Source organism: Pipistrellus kuhlii, unplaced genomic scaffold (genome assembly GCF_014108245.1).
Source record: "Pipistrellus kuhlii isolate mPipKuh1 unplaced genomic scaffold, mPipKuh1.p scaffold_m20_p_16, whole genome shotgun sequence".
Classification (NCBI taxonomy): Eukaryota; Metazoa; Chordata; class Mammalia; order Chiroptera; family Vespertilionidae; genus Pipistrellus; species Pipistrellus kuhlii.
In genome coordinates, this window is record NW_023425471.1 from 5,558,581 (window position 1) to 5,580,155 (window position 21,575).

Consider the following 21,575-nt stretch of genomic DNA (forward strand, 5'->3'; position numbering starts at 1 on the left):
GGGTTTATGCACATTTGTACCTGCACTCACCTGGCCTGGGGCCCACATCTGGCTCTAGCCCCTCTACATGTGGTTTGCTTGGGGTGATCACCTTGGCATAGCAGCTCCCTTAATCTTGAGCCAGACCAGCCTATGTACATGCCACATGAACTCTGCAATTGTGTCCCAGGACAAAAATGTGCACTTTGTGTGTGGAGGTGACATAATTTTACACTTCCAATTATGCTAAATTTCTGGTCAGCTCCAAATAGCATGGCTCTCAGAGAACTATATGATTTTTTATTCTTTTTGACAACTGAAAATACTATTGGGGTTTATACTTACAGCAACTTTATATGCAGCTTCTATATAAAAAACAAGATTCTGTATGAAGGCAACTTCATCGAGGGTGAAAATAATACGTAAACCTAGTCAAGAAAAGCAAACAATGAAATTATGAGGTTATGCTATAAAGAGAGCTGCCCATTACAAATATCACACTAGGAAATGAATCCTTTTACCCCATTTTCCTTTTTTTAAAAAAAAACTTTTATTGATTGCTCAGAGAGGAAGAAAGAGGGAAAGAAAGATAGAAACATCGATGAGAGAGCGTCATTGATTGGCTGCCTCCTGCAAACCCCCTACTGGAGATCGGTCCCAAAACCTGGGCATGTGCCCTTGACAATAATCGAACCCAGGACCCTTCAGTCTGCAGGCTGACACTCTATTCACCGAGCCAAACTGGCTAGGGCCCCATTTTCATTTTTCTTACTAGAGCATCAAAAATTAAGTCTGAAATAAATTTTAACACTATGTCTAGTAGCAGAAAGAGGAAGGAAGGAAAGAAGGCAAGCCTATATCTGCTTTTGCGTGTGCCTACAAGCAGAAAGGGGAAGGTATGGGGCCTTCTGCACTCCTTGAATGGAATCTAACTAACGGAAGGAAACAAATAGATATGGGTCAAAGTTGGTATTGCAATATTAGTTATAACAGCAAAAAGGAAAAGAATAAAGGAATAGTTATATTAATTGTAGCATATTCACTGATAAAATCCGGGATAAGAAAACTTTAAGGGGGGAGGGGCATGACACTCTGCAGAGTTGAACTGTTGAAGGTAGATCTCATCTAGGTTGTTACCCAGTAACTAGGTGACAGTGACAGAAAGGAAGCTTTGGAATTAACTACAGAGATGCTAACAGAGCTGGCTCAATAGCCCTCATCCTGCGAGTGCTCAGGAGGCTGACTACTGGCATGTCACAGAGTCAGTGCTCATCTATATATATAAAAGCCTAAGCAACCAAATGACTGAATGACGGATCAACCGCTCACTATGATGCGCACTGACCACCAGGGATCAGATGCTCAACACAGGAGCTGCCCCCTCGTGGTCAGTGTGCTCCCACAGTGGGAGCACCGCTCAGCTGATAGAGGGGCGCAAGACCCTGGACTCACAGCTGGCAAGCGCAGCTTTAGTGGCTTAAGCCTCTCCTGCCTCCATGGCAGAGCAACCAAGTGCTGGTAGGTGCAGCGGTGCTGGTATGAACAGGAGTGGCGCAGCACCCAGCCTGGGTTCCTCCCCAGCTGCCAGCTGTTTCACACACCACTACATCCCTTGGGGGTGTCGGATTGCAAGAGGGTGCAGGCCAGGCTGAGGTACCCCACTGGTGCACAAATCTGTGAACCAGGCCTCTAAGAATATTATAAAGAAGCATGCTTTTTCTTTATATAAATAGCTTATTTTGAATACTGATCAATATCTGTCCCTCCCTACACCCTTCTGGATTGTCACTCCCTGTACAGTGGGCTCAAATGGCCTTGGCTCACCTGAAGCAGTCATCTGGGCCAGGAACAGGAGGAAGAGGGAGGTGGCATCCACCTGAAGGTGGCCCCATTGGTCATCACCCACCACGGTGCTGCAGGTGGCGGTGTTGTACTTGGCGTGCAGGCTGTCCTTGGTACTCTGAGTGTGCTTGAACTTCTCCACTTTATCCACCTGAGGGAGAAGGCAAGTTAGCTCTGCATAGCTAAGAGGTTCATGGCTGGCAAAGGCCACACCTAGGTTCAATCTCTTGGATGCAGACCTCTTATCTGCTACCTCTGGGAGCCAAAGAGTAGTAAAATGGGACTTTCACTAGTGAGCACCACACAGAGGGACTGTGTGGGGGATTCTTTTTGCCCATCGTTAGGAATGTCCAGCCCAGTAGGATTTTAACTAGTTCTGCAGGGGCAAAGAGTCAAGACAAGGGGTTTCCATGCCTGTGTATACCCAGCATGAACCTTAACACATGGTAGGCACTCAATGAGAGAAGGAGGAAAAGAGGGTGAGAATGATATAGGAAGAGGGCCTGTTATGTTGATAGAAAAAGAATAACTGTCTTTGAAGACTAGCAGGCACATGCTGATTAAAGGTGGGGTCAGTGTGGTAGTCATCTTTATATCTGTTGCAGATCCTAATATGATGCTCTGTATACAGTATGTGCTCAACAAGTTGTCTTATTTAACCCTTACAGAAAATACCAGTAAATAGTAATGTCAAGTTTTAGAAACTCAAGCATTTCAACTCAAAAGAAACCCTTTTACAAACTCAACAGAATAAACAGTAGTACATGGCTTTCTAGGAGTGGCTTTTAAAAACAATGTTTTCTTCCCCATTTATTAAAAAAAAGATATGTTCTCCTTTCACACAAGCAACACTTCAAAAGAGATTCTGAGATACAGCATCCTTTGAGTCTCTGAGCCAGAGAGTGTAATACAAACATCGAAGATAATTTTAAAGAAAAAAAGTAAGCAAAATGTTTTTAATTTCTCATCTTGAAAAGTTCAAAACGCTTTAAGAATGTTAGTTGTTATCATGAAAATGACGAAATGCCCACTCAGATGACTCACAAACACATTTGTCGTTTTCCACCTACCTGTCTCATCATGCACTGCAGAAGACCCCGCATGAGTTTCACCACATTCTGTAGAGAGAAAGTGGGACCAGTAACAAGACCAGCTTCCCTGCTCCATGACAACCTCACCACCTAGCCAGTAAGCCAACACTGCCTGCAGACTTCCCTGAGAAGGCAGATCCTGAGTGTATACAAGTATTCTGATTGTCTAGTTATTTCCACCTCTCCACTCCATCGCAAAGAAAGAAAATTCTGACAAAGTGACTTATCTCAAAGGAAGGAGTTGGACCAGATGGCATCTCCCAGCTCTGAAATCTAGTGACTCCTCACTGATATTTTAGCAAGCAATTGTATAAGCCTAGTACCCTGGAGCTTTATGGCACAATTCTTAGTAATTTATTTTTGTTATGCAAGGATGAATTAAGTCCACCATCCCTTCCCAAGTAATACAGCTCTGTGCCAAAATAGCCATTTGTGACACCATTACTGAACTGTTGAGTAAAGTTCTTACAAAATGCAAGTAGCTGCCAAGGTTTCTTAATAATATGTATTGTAACCAATTATTATAATTTTTATTATTATCATAAATAGAAATAGTACTTTGATAATCAGATACTATGTCCAGGCATGGTACAAAACACTTTACCTGGTTCTCTAATTCTTCCAACAATCTTTTGAGGTAGGTATTATTATTACCTCACTTTATAGATGAGGAACCAGAGGCTGAGAGAGGTGAGGTAACATTGCTAAAGTTTCCCAGTGGATAGAGCAAGGACAGAGTCCAGGCCATCTGATTCCAGAGTTTGAGTTCTGAATCAATACATTATGTGACCTCTCATTTCCTTTACAATTCATGTATTAAATGTGAATGTTGAAAGACTGATCTTATTATGTTCTATGTGTTATTAATCCTCACCTGAGGATATTTTTTTTCCATTGATTTCTTTAGAGAGAGTGGAAGTGGGGGGGGGGGGGGAGGAAGAAACGTTGATATGAGAGGGACACATCAACTGGTTGCCTCCAGCACATGCCCCAACCATGCTGGGGATGGAACATGAAACTGAGGTTCATGCCCTTGACTGGAATTGAACCTAGGACTGCTTCACAAGTGACTGGAGAACAGGATTGCTCAAAGTTGCCTGGCTGAAAGAAGCTCACCCAGGGCCATGAGCATCTCCTCTCTTACAGAATGTGCATGGTATGCAGTGGAGGATGTAGTTAAGGGTCGTGAAAACTGAAAACACCTCCTGTGCTTAAGGATAGATTATTTTCTGACATATTCAATGATGCTATATTTTTTCTTTGGTGGGTATCTTAGATTCTGATTTTGGAAAACAATAATAGGACTCCATTGAGCTATATGGCAAATAAGCACAAAAATTGAATAATATCAACATGGGAAATTCCAAACATGTTTTAAATGGTGGCAATACTGTTTGGATGAGAATCCTTTCAACATAACTACTTGAAAGGTGTTTGGAATGTGTAGTTCTGGTGTACTGACTTTTAAAAAAACAATCATATTAGTTTATATAACCTCATATATAACTAGTAGAGGCCCAGTGCATAAAATTTGTGCATGGGTAGTGTTCCCTAGGCCTGGCCAGTGATCAGGGCCGATTGGGGCCTTCTGGCTGCCAGCCGGGGCCTTCCTTCTGTGCCATTCCCTGGTCAGAACACCCAAGGGGACACTTTGCATATTAGCTTTTTATATATATAGAAATATAAAATTGACAGAACGTAAGTGTGAGAAATAGCTAGTTGGAAATTTTAATGCTTTATTTTCCAATTCATTGTGATTATTTCTTGGAAGGAAAAAATCTCAAAGGGAAAAACAAATGAGAAATTGAGGCCACTTAAGTGCTTCCCCAAAACATTCTATAGCAGAAATGGAGCCAACATCTACACCAAACTGTTCTGTACACACAGCTACTTCCTTGTAGGCTTTTCAGTTTAAGGAAGAGGTGCTGCACGGCCAAGACATGGCTGCCAATCAGCATTACCTGCTCCAACTCATAGGCTTTGGCCTTGTCCTCATCACGGTCGGCATTCTTGCGGTAGGCCATGCCCAGGCCCCACACGGCCAGGATGCTGTAGATATTATCTCGCACCCAGGCATCCTTCTGTTCATGACTGGCAGACAGCAGCCCCGTGATGGGATTCTATTAAAAAAAAAAAAAAAAGAGACACAAAATGATTCAACAACACCCTTTACCCAGCTCCTGGACAAGGAATACTTGTCTTCAGACACCACAACAAGGGTCAGGATTACAAGTGAAGAGATAGGAGTTTCAGTTCTTGCTCTGCCACCAGCAGTGTGATCATGGGCGAGAAGTGACATCACTAAGAAGATCTCTAAGGAATATTGTCACTTTGAAGTTCTTGTACTTTTGCTTTCAGACCAGATCACACTATTGGAAATGACAAACAGAAAAAGCCTACAAGAATTTTATAAATATGTGCACTTTGGGCTTTAGGTCTTCTTCTGCCTTCATGTATCCACACAAATTGGTACAGCATTGTCACCAATGTGTACAGAAATGCCAAGCCATGCAATGCCATTGCTAAGTGATAGTCACCTCTTTTATTCTTTAGCTTGGGCTTAACTGTTGAAGTGGAGGTGGACCCTACTGAAGAAAAAAAAGAGATGGAGTGAAGGAGTGGGTCTTAGCTGCCCAATCTGTAACCCAGACATTTCCTGTACCTAAAAAGAGGTGCTGAGCAAGAGGACACTAGGAGTGCTATTCAGCTATTATATAACCAGTATTTTAAAGACCAGATGAGTCACTAAAAAGCCAGACCTTCACACATAAAAAAGTATATACAATGTTTATAACAGCATTATGTGTAATAGCCCCAAGAAAGCAACAACCCAAATGTCCATCAACTGATGGATAAACAAAATGTGGTCTATACAAATAATGGAATATTATTAAGCAACAAGAAGAAATGAAGTACTGACACATGCTACAACATGGATGAACCTTGAAGATATGATGCTAAGTGAAAGAAGCCTGTCACAAAGGACTATATATTGTAAGATCTCATTTATGTGAACTGTCCAGAATAGGCAAATCCATTGAGATATAAAGTAGATTAGTAGTTTTCTAGGGTTGAAGGTAGGAGTGAAGTGAGAAAAATGGGAAGCAAGTGATGGATGGCATGTATTTTCCCCTTTCTCTGGGTTATGAAAATATTCTGAAGTTGATTGTAGTTAATGTATTAAAACTATTAAATGGTATACTTTAAAGACATGAATTATATAAGTAAATTATATCTCAATAAAGCTACTGCTTTTTAAAAAGCCAGGCCTAATAAACTCTGTACCTAGAAATAAAATAGACAAGAGGAATCATAGAAGCCTCTGTTGACTTTTCCTGAAAATATGCGAAGAAATATGCATCTAATAAAATACATTATAACAATCGGAGCCTTGCCAGTTTAAAAAAGGGCACCAAATTATTTATAAGAAAGCTCACCAAAAAACTCTCTTGGGTACTTTCCAAGTGATACTGCCAAGGTTATTAGGTAAAGAAACATTGGCATAGTTTAAAATTGTCTTACCCAAGGAATTAAATATTCGACTCTCCTCTTTAATCTATGCCCTTGGAAAAAACATCTGAAACTCAACTGATACTGCTCTCGGGGGCAACAGCATTCAGTGTATTGACATAGTTCTACAGCCAACAACTACAAATCAATGATTTTAAAGTCAACTAGATCTGAAGTCTAGGGATGGTTGGCTGAAGGTACAAGTCTTATTCCAATAGTGGATATCTGGAGTTATATTTTTTTAATCGCTATGCACCAACAATGTATAACATAAGCATCTTTAACTGTTCTGAGGCCAGTTGGCTAACCCAGGACAGGAAACCATCAGGACATCCAGGGAAAGGACATGGCCCCTTTCTGGTGTACCCATCAACCCTGAGTCCACAGAGACAAACAGCCTTGTGGTGACACAGCAGGGACTGCTTGCACATAGTGCCAAGTGTGGTTTGGATTATGAAATGTCACTGTCCTGCTAAATGAAAGTCACCTCTTTTATTCTTTAGCTTGGGCTTAACTGTTGAAGTGGATTCGATCATCCCTACTAGAGCTATATTGAATCCCTTGTTGGTGATCCTCACATTCAAAATGCATAAACAAGCCATGCTAAATTGGGGCACTACTGCGCTCCACAAAAAGAATACTTGCTGTTATGAACTGAATGTTTGTTTATGTCTCCCCCAAATCTGCATGTTGAAATCTAATTCCTATTGTTCTGATATTTTGGAGGTTATGCCTTTGAGAGTGATTAGGTCATGAAGGCAGAGCCCTCATGAATGGGATTGGTGCCCACATAAGAAAGGCCAGAGGACTCCCTTGCTCTCCTTCTGCCACGTGAGAAAGTACCAAGAAGTTAGCTGCCTGCAACCCAGAAGAGGGCTCTCATCAGAACTCGACCATGTTGTTGACCTGATATTGGACTTCCCAGCCTCTAGAACAGTGAGGAATAAACTTCTGTTTAAACCACCCAGTCTGCCATATTTTGTTAGAACAGACTGAGCTGACTAGGACTTGCTTCTCTCTTTAAGTCTATGAAAATAATATTGTGTTGGAAGAAGATGTAGAAGTGCCATTTTGATGTGATTCATAAAACCTGAAATGACCATAGACTGGGTATACTTTGTGACTTCCGGCCTTCTGTCCATTCTTTAAAAAAAACAACAACTATATTTTTATTGGTTTCAAAGAGGAATGGAGGGGAAGAGATAGGAGCATCCATGATGAGAGAGAATCATTGATCAGCTGCCTCTTGCATGCCCCACACTGGGGATCGAGCCTGCAACCCGGGTATGTGCCGGTTGACACTCAACCACTGAGCCACACCAGCCAGATTGCTGTTCCTTCTTATAAGAATGACCCAGTGGTTTTGTTGTTGAGTTATTCCCCTAGTAGAGGAGGATTGTGCTCTATCATCTTCACTCATAGTCACTGATTTTTGTGAACCACCCAACAGGTCTATCTTTTTAGAGTTATGGGGTCTTCTGTTTACATTAGTTATCTTAATGGAAGAGGAACAAAAGGCCTCTATATCTGATGCAATTTTACAAGCTAAACAAACAGGCAAATTCCAGACAAGAGGAAGGTAGGTATATTTGTTCATGTTAAGCCTATGGCTTCAGATATGTCATTTTAGCTATATGCTACTTTCCAATCTTTTAAAAATATAATTTAGCCGGGACCGGTTTGGCTCAATGGATAGAGCATCGGCTTGGGGACTGAAGGGACCCGGGTTCGATTCCGGTCAAGGGCATGTACCTTGGTTGCGGGCATATCCCCAGTACGGGGTGTGCAAGAGGCAGCTGATCGATGACTCTCTCTCATCGATGTTTCTAACTCTCTATCTTTCTCCCTTCCTCTCTGTACAAAATCAATAAAATATATATAAAAAATACATATAATTTAATTTGATCTAGACCCACACATAACCTTCAATGTATTGTGTTTAAGAGCACAGGCTCTGGAAACAGACTGCCTGTGTTCAAAGCTCTACCACAATCCAACTGACCTTGAACAAATTATTTCATTGTCTCCCCATCGATCAAATGGGGATTAGAGTAGTGCCTAGGACTCATTTGGTTGTTTGTGAGGATTAAATAAAGTAATTCATATTAAGTATTTTGTCTAGCAGTACAAATCACTGCTCAATAACTACCAATAGATTAATATTATTGACCTATTTGAATCTTTCATTCACATTCTTTCTTTTTCATATAATTACTTCAGGAAATCGGATGAAGATACATGGTTAGGTGAAGAATCCACAAGTTAGCTCGATGTAACCATCATTATTTTTATTAGAAAAAAGCAACGCCTGGGCGTCCTCTTTTATTCTTACTATTAATACTGCTAGTTTTAATCCGTTGATATGGTTGAGATAAAAACCCTGGCAACTCTGCCCCCAGCTCTTTGCCTTGACCCTTCTTTAGGCCTGGGTTTTGCTCACTTATATAAATCATTCCTTTCTGTTTCATAAACTCTCTGTGTACTTTTCTTGAAAAAAAAATAAATTAATATTAGTGAGAAATTCTATAATAAGAGCCACTCTACCACTCGATAACTACTTCCTGAGGTGACAGGTGCAGGGCCATAAAGGAAGAGGATGAGGCAGATCTCAGTCAACGGCAGCTATCAGGAGAGCTACTGGGACAGAGAGTCAGTGGTAATGGCCCAATCAGTGTTAGAAGAGACAGCACAGACCTGAGCCAAAACCTGATCAGTGCCCCTGCTGCAGGGGGAGTGAGTCATGAAGTGTGAGTCCTCCAACTTTATTCTTTTTTTTTTTCAAGATTATTTGGACCATTCTCGGTCCCTGGCATTTCCATAGGAATTTTATGATCAGCTTGTCCATTTTTGCAAAAAGGTAGCTGGGCTCTCGATAGGAATACGTTGCATCTGTAGATCAGTTTGGGGAGTAATGCCATCTCAACATATTAAGGTTTCTGTCCACAAAAATGGGTCATCTTGCCTTGGCTCATGTGTCTCACTTGGTTGGCACGTCATCCCATGAACCAGAAGGTGGTGGGTTAATTCCCAGTCTGGGCACGTACCCAGATTGCAGATTTGGTCCCTGGTTGGGGCATGTGCAGGAGGCAACCAAATGATGTTTCTCTTCTCTCTTCTCTTTCTCTCTCTCTCTCAAAGAAAAATAATAATTTTAAAATAGGATATCTTTCTGGCACAATCTTAAGTATTGTTTCCATGTTTTAAGCTTCCTAAGGGCAAAGTCTGCTTTTTTAGTTTACCACTCTAACCCAAGGTCCTGATCTCATTAGGTGCTAAATAAATACATGGACAAATATATAATAAGGGTTATATTTTTACTGATTTATAGCCTGAAATACAATTCCAAAGATATTAAAAGTGAATATATTATCTATCTATATGTGTATTATGTATAGTTAATACAAGTAATTTCCCCTTTAAGAATGCTTGTTTTATTTTTCTACACATTCTTCGGTTTAATCTTTCTTCAGGAAACCCTGAAGAAGCAAATCAGGTTTGTACAACATGAACCTCAGGAATGATTCAAACAGGAGGTAACACCTCATATTTGTTTTAAAAGAAGAAAAGTGAATAAAACAGGGAACTGCTTCTAACACAGGAAATGACTTACTAGATGAAGAGAAGAGATAGGTGAAATAGAGAATAATAACCTCACAGGACAGAGGTGAAGTTTTAGGAGGCAGAAGGTAGGACAGTGAACTTCACAGGAGGTAGGGGTACAATGCTAGAGGGTGACCAGAGAAGATATGGTTCATGACGCCCTAGGATGGTATGTGTACTGTAAGAAGAAATATTCAACAGTATTATTATCTCCTTATAAAGAAATTTTTTGCTAATCCTCACCCAAAGATATTTTTCACATTGATATTTTTAGAGAGAGTGGAAGGGAATGGGAGAGAAAAGAGAGGGTAACATGAGACACATTGATTGGTTGCCTTCTGCACATCCCCTGACCAGAGCCAAGGATGAAGCCTGCAACCAGCGTATGTGCCCTTAACTGGAAATGAACCAATGACCCTTCAGTTTGAGGGCTGACGCTAACCACTGAGCAACCAGCTAGGGCTCTCCTTGAAATTTTTTTTAAAAAGCTAAAGTCTTCATGATACAAACTCAAGAAACATCACTTACACAATCTTCTTGGTTGGAGGCAATACAAAGATGATTCTCGGAACAAGCAAGGGATGGGGCAGATTTTAACAAAAGGAGAGGGCCGAGATGCTGAAATGGTGATATCTACTGCTCCTAAGATGGTATGTGAATATAAAGGAAAGGGCATGAATGGGCTTCAAAGTGGGTGCTGAACCAACAGGAGAACAGCAGGCTACGTTTGAACTTGAGCAATAGGTTAAAACAAACTAGACAGAATTCAACAATAATTTATTTCTTGAGCTCACATGTTTTTATTAGCCATTACTCCCACACTTTGAGCTGACTCAGCTCCCTATGCACATGCACTCCCACCCCCAGGGTCCTAACAAATCTTTAAACAGAACCTCTTCTCCCTTTTCCAAATAAGGCGCCCCTCTCCCACCCTAGCAGCTACTCTGTGACCCAGCCACATCTTACCCTAATACTTAGATGCAAGAAATTTCAACTGTAAAACACTGACTACAAGTTTTAACAGCAACCGACCAGCAGCATGTGAATGGATACCAAAAGCCAGTGCTATGTTAATGGAAATAGAGTTTTCAGAAGGAAAATGAGAGTTTCACTGAACTGCCAGCCTGGCAGAGTGCAGCTGGTGTACTTTGTCACTGACAAGTGCCATGTTTCAAAAGGGACAGCTGTTATCTGCAACATCCCTAGAGGGTGGATCAGGGCTAGGAAGAAGCTAAAAGCCAAGTCTCAGGGGAACAGAGGAAGAAGATGGGTGGTTAGAAAAGGTCCCATTTACATGTGAATGTGTTCTGTAAGATTCCACAACACTAGGTTAAGGACTGACATCTCACTAATGCCTCACCTTACTACAGGAATTAGTGAGAAGTAAAGAATAAAAATCTCTTAAGAGTGATAAAGCCAGTGCATCTATACAATGGAATACTATGCTGCTATAAAAAAGAAGGAATTCTTACCAGTTGCATGGATGGACCTGGAGAGCATTATGTTAAGTGAAATAAGTCAGGCAATGAAAAAAAAAATGCCACATGATCTCACTCATTTATGGAAAATAAATAACATTATAACCCGATGAACAAAAAGATAGATACAGAGACAGGAAAGCACCGAACAGACTGTCAAATTACAGTGGGAAGGTTGGGGAATGATGGGGGGGAGAGAGATCAACCAAAGGACTTGTATGCATGCATATAAGCACAACAAATGGACACAAGACACTGGGGGGGGGTGGGATGAGGGCATGCAACAGGGGGTAGAGGAGGGTGGGGGAAGGTCAAGGGGGGAAAAGGGAGATATATGTACTACTACATGCAATACTTTAATATATAAAGAAGAGTGGTAAAGCCATTTGCACGCTAGAGGCCCAGACTGTGAGTTTTGAAAAATACAAGTTTAAACACCACAGATTTACCAATAAATCCCAGGTTTTTATCTCCAGTTCAGACCTCTCCCTTGACTTCTATGATAGACTCATATATTCAACTGCCTACTTACCAAAGCTTCACTGAACCCCTTATCTTCCTCCCCAAACTTGCTTCTCTACAACTTTCTCTATCTCAGTAAATAGCAATTCCATTCTACCAGCTGCTCCAGCCCAAAACCTTGGAGTCATTCTTGACTTCTCTTTTTCCCATACACCTTACACTCAGTTCACCAGTAAATCCTGTTGTCTCTATCTTTGGAATTTCTTCCAAATTCCACCACTCTCAGCTGTCTCCACAGCAACCACCTTTGTCTGAGCCAATGGTCGGCAAACTCATTAGTCAACAGAGCCAAATATCAAATTCTTTTGAGAGTCAAATTTTTAAAACTTAAATTTCTTCTAACGCCACTTCTTCAAAATAGACTCACCCAGGCCATGGTATTTTGTGGAAGAGCCACACTCAAGGGGCTAAAGAGCCACATGTGGCTCTCGAGCCGCAGTTTGCTGTCCACTGGTCTGAGCTATCATGCTCCAACTGAAGAAGCTTCATAATTGGTCACACTGCTTTGCTCCTTTGATTCAATTTCTTTAATGGTTATGGGTCTAATTAGGATTTTATGCTTTTCTTGAGTTAATGTTGGTAACATTTATCTCGAAAACTGTCCATTTACATTTTCAAATTTACTGCCAAAAAGTAGTCATAGTATTTTTTCCATTTTCTCCTGTATTGTTGATGTGCCCCTCCCATCACCCTGCCAGTTTACCCATTTATTAGTCTTTTCTAAAAAACAGCTTTTGATTTTATCAATATTATTAGTTTTATATTATATTATTACTTCTACCTTATTATTTATTTTCCTCTATTTTCTTGGGTGCGTCCTGTTGGCCTTTTCTCGATCTTGAATTTATTAATTTTTAAAATTTTCTTCTTTTCTAATATACACATTAGAAAGTTTTAAATTTATCTTCAAATCCCACTCTAGCTATATTCCATAGATCAGTGTTTAGAATGCTTTTGTGGTTATTCAGTTCTAGATATTTCATAATTTCCATTTTAATTTCTTCTTAGATCCATGATATGTATATCCATGACCTACTTAGATATATTTAGAAGTGGGCTTAGTAAGATTCCAGACATATTTGGAAGGGCTTTAACGATTGTTTATTATTGCTCTCCAATTTTCTTGCATTTTGGCACAAAAATGTGGTGTACATAAAGTTGATTTTTCAGTGTTTTTGATACTTTCTTTTTTGAAAACTTGATGACAAGTTGGGGTAAAAAGAAAGTATCAAAAATACTGGGAGGGTGGGGAGGGGATAAGAGATCAACCAAAGGACTTATATGCATGCATATAAGCATAACCAATCTACACAGACACTAGAGGGGTGAGGGCATGTGCTGTGGGGTGGGGGTGGCCAGTGAGGGGTCACTGGGGGAAAAGGGAGACATATGTAATACTAGATGTAATACTTTAAACAATAAATAATTTAAAAATAAGCCGAGACCGGTTTGGCTCAGTGGATAGAGCGTCGGCTTGGGGACTGAAGGGTCCCGGGTTTGATTCCAGTCAAGGGCATGTACCTTGGTTGCGGGCATATCCCCAGTGGGGGGTGTGCAGGAGGCAGCTGATCGATGACTCTCTCTCATCGATGTTTCTAACTCTCTATCTCTCTCCCTTCTCTCTGTACAAAATCAATAAAAATATATTTAAAAAAATAATTTAAAAATAAAAATATATATAACTTTGTAAGATTGAAAAATTACTATTTCCTATTGGTGGAGCACAGAGTTCTATCTATGGACACTTGATCAAGTTCTTTTCTTAGGGTGCTCAAATCTTCTATGTCCTAAATTATTTGCTTGATCCATTAGTATCTGAAAAGGGGGAGTTTAAAGACTTCCACTATGATAATGGGCTTAATTTCTACAATTAGGTCAAGTTTTGCTTTGTACATTTTGAAGCAATGTTGTTAGTATTCTGTGGGTTTAAAATTGCTTTATTTTCTTGGTAAATTATCCTTTTATCATTTAGTAATAATATTTTTTAAATTTCAAAATCTACTGCTTGGTATTAGTATAATTACAATTTCTTTTTAGTTTGCATTCGCCTAGTATATTTTGTCTCACTAAATTACTTTCAACTTTTCAGTATCCTCTGCTTTAAGTTTTGTCTCTTATAAACCACATGTATCTTAAAATACTTTTAAAATAATTTCTATTATTTGGCTAATTTGAAAATTTACATTTATTGTGGTTACTAATATAATTGGACTTATTTGCATCTTTTTTGTTTTGTTCTTTATGTTTACTATATGTGTGGGTTTTTTTACTTCCTGTTCTCCCCAAGCATTATTTTCCTTCCTTCTCGTGGAGTTGTCAAATTTTCTTTGTTCCTCCATTGCTTTAAAAGTTATATATTCCATTTATTTTTACTTTAATGTTAATGCTTATACATGAACTCCTGACTTAAAATATGTAATACCTCAATCTTCCTTCTTAATGTGATAAGGGTCTTAGAATGCTATACCTTCTATCTCCTCCCATTCTTCTGCCACATTATTACTTTCCAATATTTAATTATATCTTTTAAAAATTATTACTATTTTTTCCATTATTTCATGTTTTACTTTTTCCATTCTCATTTAAAATTCCATTGCTGTTAAATAACATTATTTAGTTACAATCCTGGTCTTTTAATAATCTGCTTTTTATAACAAACTAGAGGCCCAGTGCACAAATTCATGTACCAGTAGAGTCCCTTGGCCTGGTCTGTGGGATTGGGCCGAAATGGGCTCTCCAACATCTCCTGAGGGGTCCCAGATTGTGAGAGGGGGCAGGCCAGGCTGAGGGACCCCACCAGTGCATGATCAGGGCTAGGGAGGAACGCAGGAGGTTGGTCAGCCAGGGAAAACCACAGGAGGGCTCCAGAGCATGACAGGCCTCACTCAGTCCTAATTGATCAGACCCCAGCAGCAAGCTAACCTACCAGTTGGAGTGTCTGCCCCTTAATGATCAGTGCAAGTCATAGCGAGCAGTTGAACAGCCTTAGTTTATCATTAGCATATTATGCTTTGATTGGCTGAACAGACGACCTGACAATTAGCATATTAGGCTTTTATTATATGGGATAATTTGCAATTAAAGTGAATACTGCCTTGATCATTATTTTTCTTTCAGATCCATATTCTCTTATCATCACTTTGTACTGAACAGTTTTATAAATGAGCCTTCAAACAGAGCTGATCTTGAAAAAATGCAAAAGGTTAGTATTTCTTATCTAAGCTAAAATAAATCTAGGAATTTCTTTTTTTTTTAAGTCAACAAATATTTGAAGATACTTCTTAGAATATATACTTATACTCTCTCCATATATAAAACCAAACTTGCAAAGGATATTTTTATAAACATAGTTCTTTCCTTCTTTTATTGAAGATTAAAATAATATTAAGCAGCAAATATATTTGGCAAATTACTAATGGAAAAAAATTCTCTTCCACGGATATAGGAAAAGGAATTGGTTTACATGCTAGCTGATATGAACAAACTATTGCCTCTAAAGACTTTTTATGAATTTAAGAGTAACATTGAATGATTTCTAACACGTGAAATCAATGTAAGTTGATCTTGATTTAAAAAGAAAATCTGAAACAGAGTTCAAAGCTGACATTGAAAAAATGCCTCATAAACATCTGCACATATCTACTGTAGATGGGGAGATATAGCATACACTTTAGAAAGCATTATTCTATCTCACTTATTTTTTTATTGTGAAAAAGTATACACAACAAAATTATTCATTCATTTCTAGAGTGGTTAAGCGGCATGCCTAAGACCACTCAGAAAAGATGAAGTCCTAAATGGTTTGTGGTTCGACAATTGTGAAGACTAGTTGTTGGGGTAGAATGGGTGTGGTTCGGGGAAGGTGGAAAGGAATAGGATTCTACATGTTCAGGCTCATGGGATTTCCCAGCAGAGCCATTCTTGGAGTATTCTGGTTAGCCAGCAGAGGTTGACCATGCAGTGGAGAAGGGGAAAGAGGACAAACACGAAGGCTTCTCACCAACCACCCCCAAAATAAATACAACTAAAGGCTCAGTCCACTTTTTAATCATTAAAATGTTAGAGAGGAAAGTCCAACACTTCAGATTTGCTTTAACAAGAATAGTTCTTTTGCTTCCGGGGGACTGCAAGTCTGGATCAATAGCTAGGTCATTAGGATGGCTCAGAGGCCTGCAGGACTTAAGAGTAACTTTCATTTGTGTGGAGCACTGCTTGATGAAAAGGGAACAAAACTAATGAGATCTCTATGTTTAAGGATCTCACCATATCAGTGGAAGACACATGTTCAAAGACCAGAAAGAATCAGTAACTGGATCCAGGCCTTTAGGAAATGCCAGGGTGGTAAGACATTTGGCCTGGGTGTGTATGGCCTACATCAAAGTCTTAACACAACAGCACTCACTATTTACTGATTGCTTACTACAGTGCCAGGCAACAGACTGGGCACTACTTTTTCCTTCATAATACTTCAATAGAGGCAGGCATTATTATTTCCATTTTACAGATGAGGACATGGACTCAGAGAGGTCAAGTACATGTCATTCGTTGAAAGCAGAGGTAGGGATTTAAACCCAGGTGTGACATAAGAACCAAGCTTTATTAGTTTGCCTTATAACCCCTTCCATCACAGTAATGGAAGGAACAGCCTTTCAACTTGTATCTTAAAACACTTTCGTTGGCATGGCTCAGTGGTTGTGCATCAACCTATGAACCTGGCAGTCAGGGTTCAATTCTCGGTCAGGGCACATGTCTGGGTTGTGGGTTCGATCCCCAGTGGGCGTCATACAGGAGACAGTCGATTAGTGATTCTCTCTCATCAGTGATGTTTCCCTCTCTGATATCAATAAAAATATATTTAAAAAACACTTTGTAGATATAACATATTTGAAAGAGGAAGGCAAAAAATAACCTCCATTCACCTGCTTACTCCTTCTTTAGCTCTCGATTTGAACATCATCTCTTCCAGGAGTCCTTCCCTGCTCTCCAAGCTGGGCTAACCTTCCAAAACAAGAGCCACCGTCCTTCGTGTGCAATTTCAAAAGCCAACAAGCTCTGAAAATTTCAAATATTTTCCTAAGTTTGTGGCAAGCTCATTTGGTGGTAAAAGATGACCTGAACTGATATGAAACTATTTTCAGTCTTTACTCTTCTACTCAGTGTGAATATTCATATTCTGATGTGGAAATAATAATGTGTTTGTTTAAGCCTTGCAGGGGTCTTCAAACTACGGCCTGCGGGCCACATGCGGCCCGCAGAGGAGTCTGATCCGGCTGCCAGGTTTTTGGGCAGTGAGCACAGCCGAGGTGTTACAGTAGGAATTAGTAGTTCATATAGTCCGGCCCTCCAGCTCTCTGAGGGACCGTGATCTGGCCCCCACTTTAAAAAGTTTGAGGACCCCTGGTTTAAGGGGTGCTGCTCAGACTCCATTGCAATTATTATAGAACTAGAGGCCCGATGCATGAAATTCATGCAAGAGTAGGCCTTCCTTCCCCCAAAATTCATGCAAGAATAGGCCTTACTTCCCCCGGCTGCCAGCACCAGTCCCTCCAGCACCCAAGACCCGGGCTTCCCTCTCAGCCCCAGCTTTGTTTGGAAGAACATCTGGTCTAATTGCATATTATGCTTTTATTAGTATAGATATATAATCTATGCATATTACTTTTCTAAAGATCCAAACATTTCTGACTTGCAAACCACATATGGCCCCAGGGTTTTCAGACGATGGATACTGGCCTTACACCCTATGCATAAATCTCACTGCACTACAAAAATTTATTCTTCTGTGTGAGTCCAGCCACTGGACGAAGTGCCTTGCATATAGTAGGGGCACAATAAATATTTCCAGAATGAAGAAACAAGGCTGAGAAATTGGCTAAGAAGGGCTAATGGTTAGTGGCTTGGAAATGACCATGGCTCTCAACTCGAAGGCCAGGAATCTAACCTTGGAATTCCACTTCCTCCTCTGGCAGGAGGGTCCTATAAATAGTTGCTGTTGATGGAAGGCAAGCAACATATTATAGCTGCTGTTTTCACTAGGAATAAAAATAGTCCAGTTTTCTTAGACGGCGGGTCCACATATAGCATTAGGTTGGTAACACAAAACAGCAGGCATACTCATCCTTCAGACCATATGAGCAGCTCAGAGGTCCCCCCGAGTTTGGGAGCCGACCTGCATTTGAGTCTGACCCCAGTAACGTTTTTGGCCTGCAGTTTGCTCATCTGTGAAATGGCAACCAGAATAAGTGGGAAGGCCCTGCCAGGCGGGTTGCTAACAAGGTGACCTGGAGTGTGAGGCAAACCTCAGGAGCTTCTTCATGCCTGTCTACTGTCCTCGAAGTTCAGAGTCCACCCTTCTCATTCCGTGGGCTCCGGCCAACCCACACACACCTCCTCTCTCATCCAAAAGAAACAGAGTCAATGCAAAAAGACAGTGGGCAAAAAATTCTGTGAAGAGTGGCCACCCAGCCTTTTTTGATCCCCTCAGAGAAGACGGGGTGGGATGGAGAGGAGGGGGCAATCACAGGCCAGCAGGATTTAATTTACAGAGGAAAGCTCTTAACCGCAGTCTCAGGACCCAAGAGGGGACTGGGGATGACCCCTTCTTACCTGGTAACACAGGATGGTTTGCTGCACCAGCCTAGCGTAACCGTCCAAGCGGACCCCGGAATTGCTCCTGCTCCTCATTTCGGCGATGCTGGGGCGCGGCGGGGGGGGGGGGGGGAACTATGCTGCACCCGACTTGCTGCGTGGAGGTGGGACGCCGGGCTGCGGCTGTCAAACCGGCCTGCTTGCCAAACACTCAGTCTCGGTCAGTTCTTGGGCTGGAGCCCGGAAGTCGGAGGTCGGAGCTAACAGAAAAGATAGGATCTAAGTGTGATCGGAAAACAAGCAGAGTTTCAAGAGGCTGGAGGGCGCGGGGGCTGGGACGGAGGCTGGCGCTCCTGCGGCCCGCTGTGGGGATCAGGGAACTGGAATCCAAGCGCGGGGCTAGGACCCGCCCGCCGAGCCTTTTTCGTCTAAAGGCGGTCGGGAGGAGGCCCGGGGGAGGACCCCGAGCCCGATCCTACCCCACAGCTGCGGCCCTGCCCCCTCCACACCTCCCACCGATCAGAACTCCCCGCGGCCAGAGAGGAAGGAGAATGGGGAGATCCGCGGGAGCAGCGGGGACCCCTGCCCACTCCGGGAGCCCATTACCTACCCGGGTGCTGCCGATCGCAGGGGAGGCTGGAGAAGGAGAGTCGCTCGCTGCAGCCACCTAGAATGCCCGCCCCCGCCTGGGCCCCGCCCCCGGACCCGCCCCCGCCCCGCCCCCGCCGCGGAGCGGAACTCCGAGCTAGGTAGGCGTGGGCTCCGCTAGGGGCCCCAGGCACCCCCAAATCCCTGCGGCGCGACTGGCCCCGCCTTTCGAGGTGAGTTTACAGACTGCACCCAGTCCTGCCCTCTAATCCCGCCCCCAGGCCTGTCCCCACCAGCCCAGCGGAACCCTCCAGGGGCGTGGGGGAAGAAGGGGGGAAGAAGGGGGTAGAGGGGGGAGGAGGGCTTGGGGCTGGGCAAGTGGCAGCCTGAAGGAGGCTCTCAGGATGAGCTGCCAATCTCACCAGAGGCGGGAAAAATAAACCCGCCCCCTGCGGCCTCTGGGGCGCCCCTCCAGGGGCCTGGTTCCTTACCATGCCCTTGGCTGAGTCTCCTGGGCCGAGTGGAAGCGGAATAGTGGGGTCCAGTAGGGAGGAGAAAAGGGGGTGGCCGAGACAGGGTCCCTAGCGCCCCCAGTCCCACTCCTAGTCATCTGGACGCTGCTCACCTGGCCAGGCCTGCAGTTAATCTCATAGGCCTACAATTTGAAACTTAGATTTGTTTATTGTGACCCATAATCACCCACACTTCGCAATTATTGGCCCAGAATTCATTTTCCACCAAAATCTGGCCCCACATGAATTCCACTGGACAGCTTCTCTAATGTAATCTTTGTTTCCACGAGCCCACGGCTGGTCCCCATACATTTACTGTCTGCTTGCTTCATCCAACAGGCCCTCCTCCTCCTCCTTGCCTATCTGAAGCCCATCTTTCCTTTAAATGTCCTATTAGTTCCTCCCTCCAGTTAGCCCTCCCTGTTCTCTGAATTCCCATAACAATTTCTTTACTAAGAGCTTAGGTCTTGGAGTGAATTCAAATTGACTTGAAATTCCAGATCTGACATGTACAGGTGGTGTGAGTTTAGGCATGCTGTTTGAACTGTTTCAGATTCACTGTTTTCATCTGTAAAATGGGGTAATAATAGGGTGGTTGTGAAGATTAAGAGGATGAACCAGCACTTAGAGCCATGCATGGTTCCCAGAAAAGTACTTCATAAATCATAGGTGTTTTCATTATCATTTGATGACAATGTATTGCCTCATTGTAATTGTTTTCATGTACAGCATGTTTTTCTAACGGGTTGTAAGGTATATATGGAAATGGTCATTGGTATTTCCTACAATGTCTGCTATAGTGTTGAGCATGTAGTTATAGTTCAATTAATATTGAATGAATGAATGAATGAATGAATGAAAATCAGTCCTGCTCAGCTGGGTTCCCCTATGTATAATCCCTGATCAGGTTCATTAAAAAAATTCTGTAACATAAATCTGTGTCACTCAACTAAAGTGCCAAATCCTTCATCTCTCACATCGTGTTTTTTTTTTTTTTTAATTTTCTTAATTAACTGTCTGGATAACTTTCTTTTTTTAATTCTTGATCTTCTACTTTATTTATCCAGATGGTCCCCAGGCCGGTGGAGATCCACCAATGGAAGTTTGTGATCTAGAGGTTCTTGAGCTCATAAACCTTTTACGGATACTCAAACCTCCCCCATATAATCTTTGCCCAAACTTCTAAACTCCACCCTGGTCTCTCCTCTCTCAAAACCATGGCTTCTTTCTCTTCAATACACACGTGTCTCCAATTTTGCTGGATGAGCCATGATTTTGCCAATGCAGCATCTAATTCTGAATACAGATTCCATATATTCTATTTCTACCTTCAAAGCTTATCACAGAAATCATCCCCAAACACAAGTGACTACATAAACATAGCATTTTACATACTTTTTAAAAATGTGTATATAGAAATATTTTTGTATTTTTTTTCTTTTATATATATATATTTTTTTATTAATTTATTAGCTGTGTACATATTTTAACATTGCCCCCTCTCATATATACCCTCCCTCCCCAGAGTTTTGTGTCCATTGGTTGTATTTATATGCATGTATACAAGTCCTTCAGTTGATCTCTTATCTCCCCCAGATCTCCCTACCCTCGCCGCTATAATTTGACAGTCTGCTTGTTGCTTTACTGTCTTTTGGTTCATCAGTTTATAATTTTTTATTTTATTTTTTTATTCTTTATTGATTAAGGCATTACATATGTGTTATTATCCCCCAGTGCCCCCACCCCCCAATTCGTACCCTCATCCACCTGGTGTCTGTGTCCATTGGTTAGGCTTATGTGCATGCTTGCAAGTCCTTTGGTTGATCTCTCCCCCTTCCCCCCACCCTCCCCTACCCTCCCTCTGA

At 41.7% G+C, this 21,575-nt stretch overlaps 1 protein-coding gene across 3 annotated transcripts in view; it reads right to left on the reverse strand.

Moving 5' to 3' along the window:
• PHKA2 (phosphorylase kinase regulatory subunit alpha 2) overlaps window positions 1-19,332 on the reverse strand; it is a 59,342-nt gene extending 40,010 nt beyond the window's left edge. For all 3 annotated transcript variants that reach the window (XM_045582305.1, XM_045582303.1, XM_036439710.2), the window contains exons 1-6: window positions 19,221-19,332; window positions 18,629-18,870; window positions 4,874-5,032; window positions 2,892-2,939; window positions 1,804-1,972; window positions 325-407 (exon numbers count right to left, since the gene is read on the reverse strand). In XM_045582305.1, the coding sequence (XP_045438261.1) occupies window positions 325-407; window positions 1,804-1,972; window positions 2,892-2,939; window positions 4,874-5,032; window positions 18,629-18,706 (537 nt within the window). In that variant the 5' untranslated portion in view covers window positions 18,707-18,870; window positions 19,221-19,332. The remainder of the gene's footprint in view (window positions 1-324; window positions 408-1,803; window positions 1,973-2,891; window positions 2,940-4,873; window positions 5,033-18,628; window positions 18,871-19,220) is intronic.
• Window positions 19,333-21,575: the final 2,243 nt, after the last annotated feature.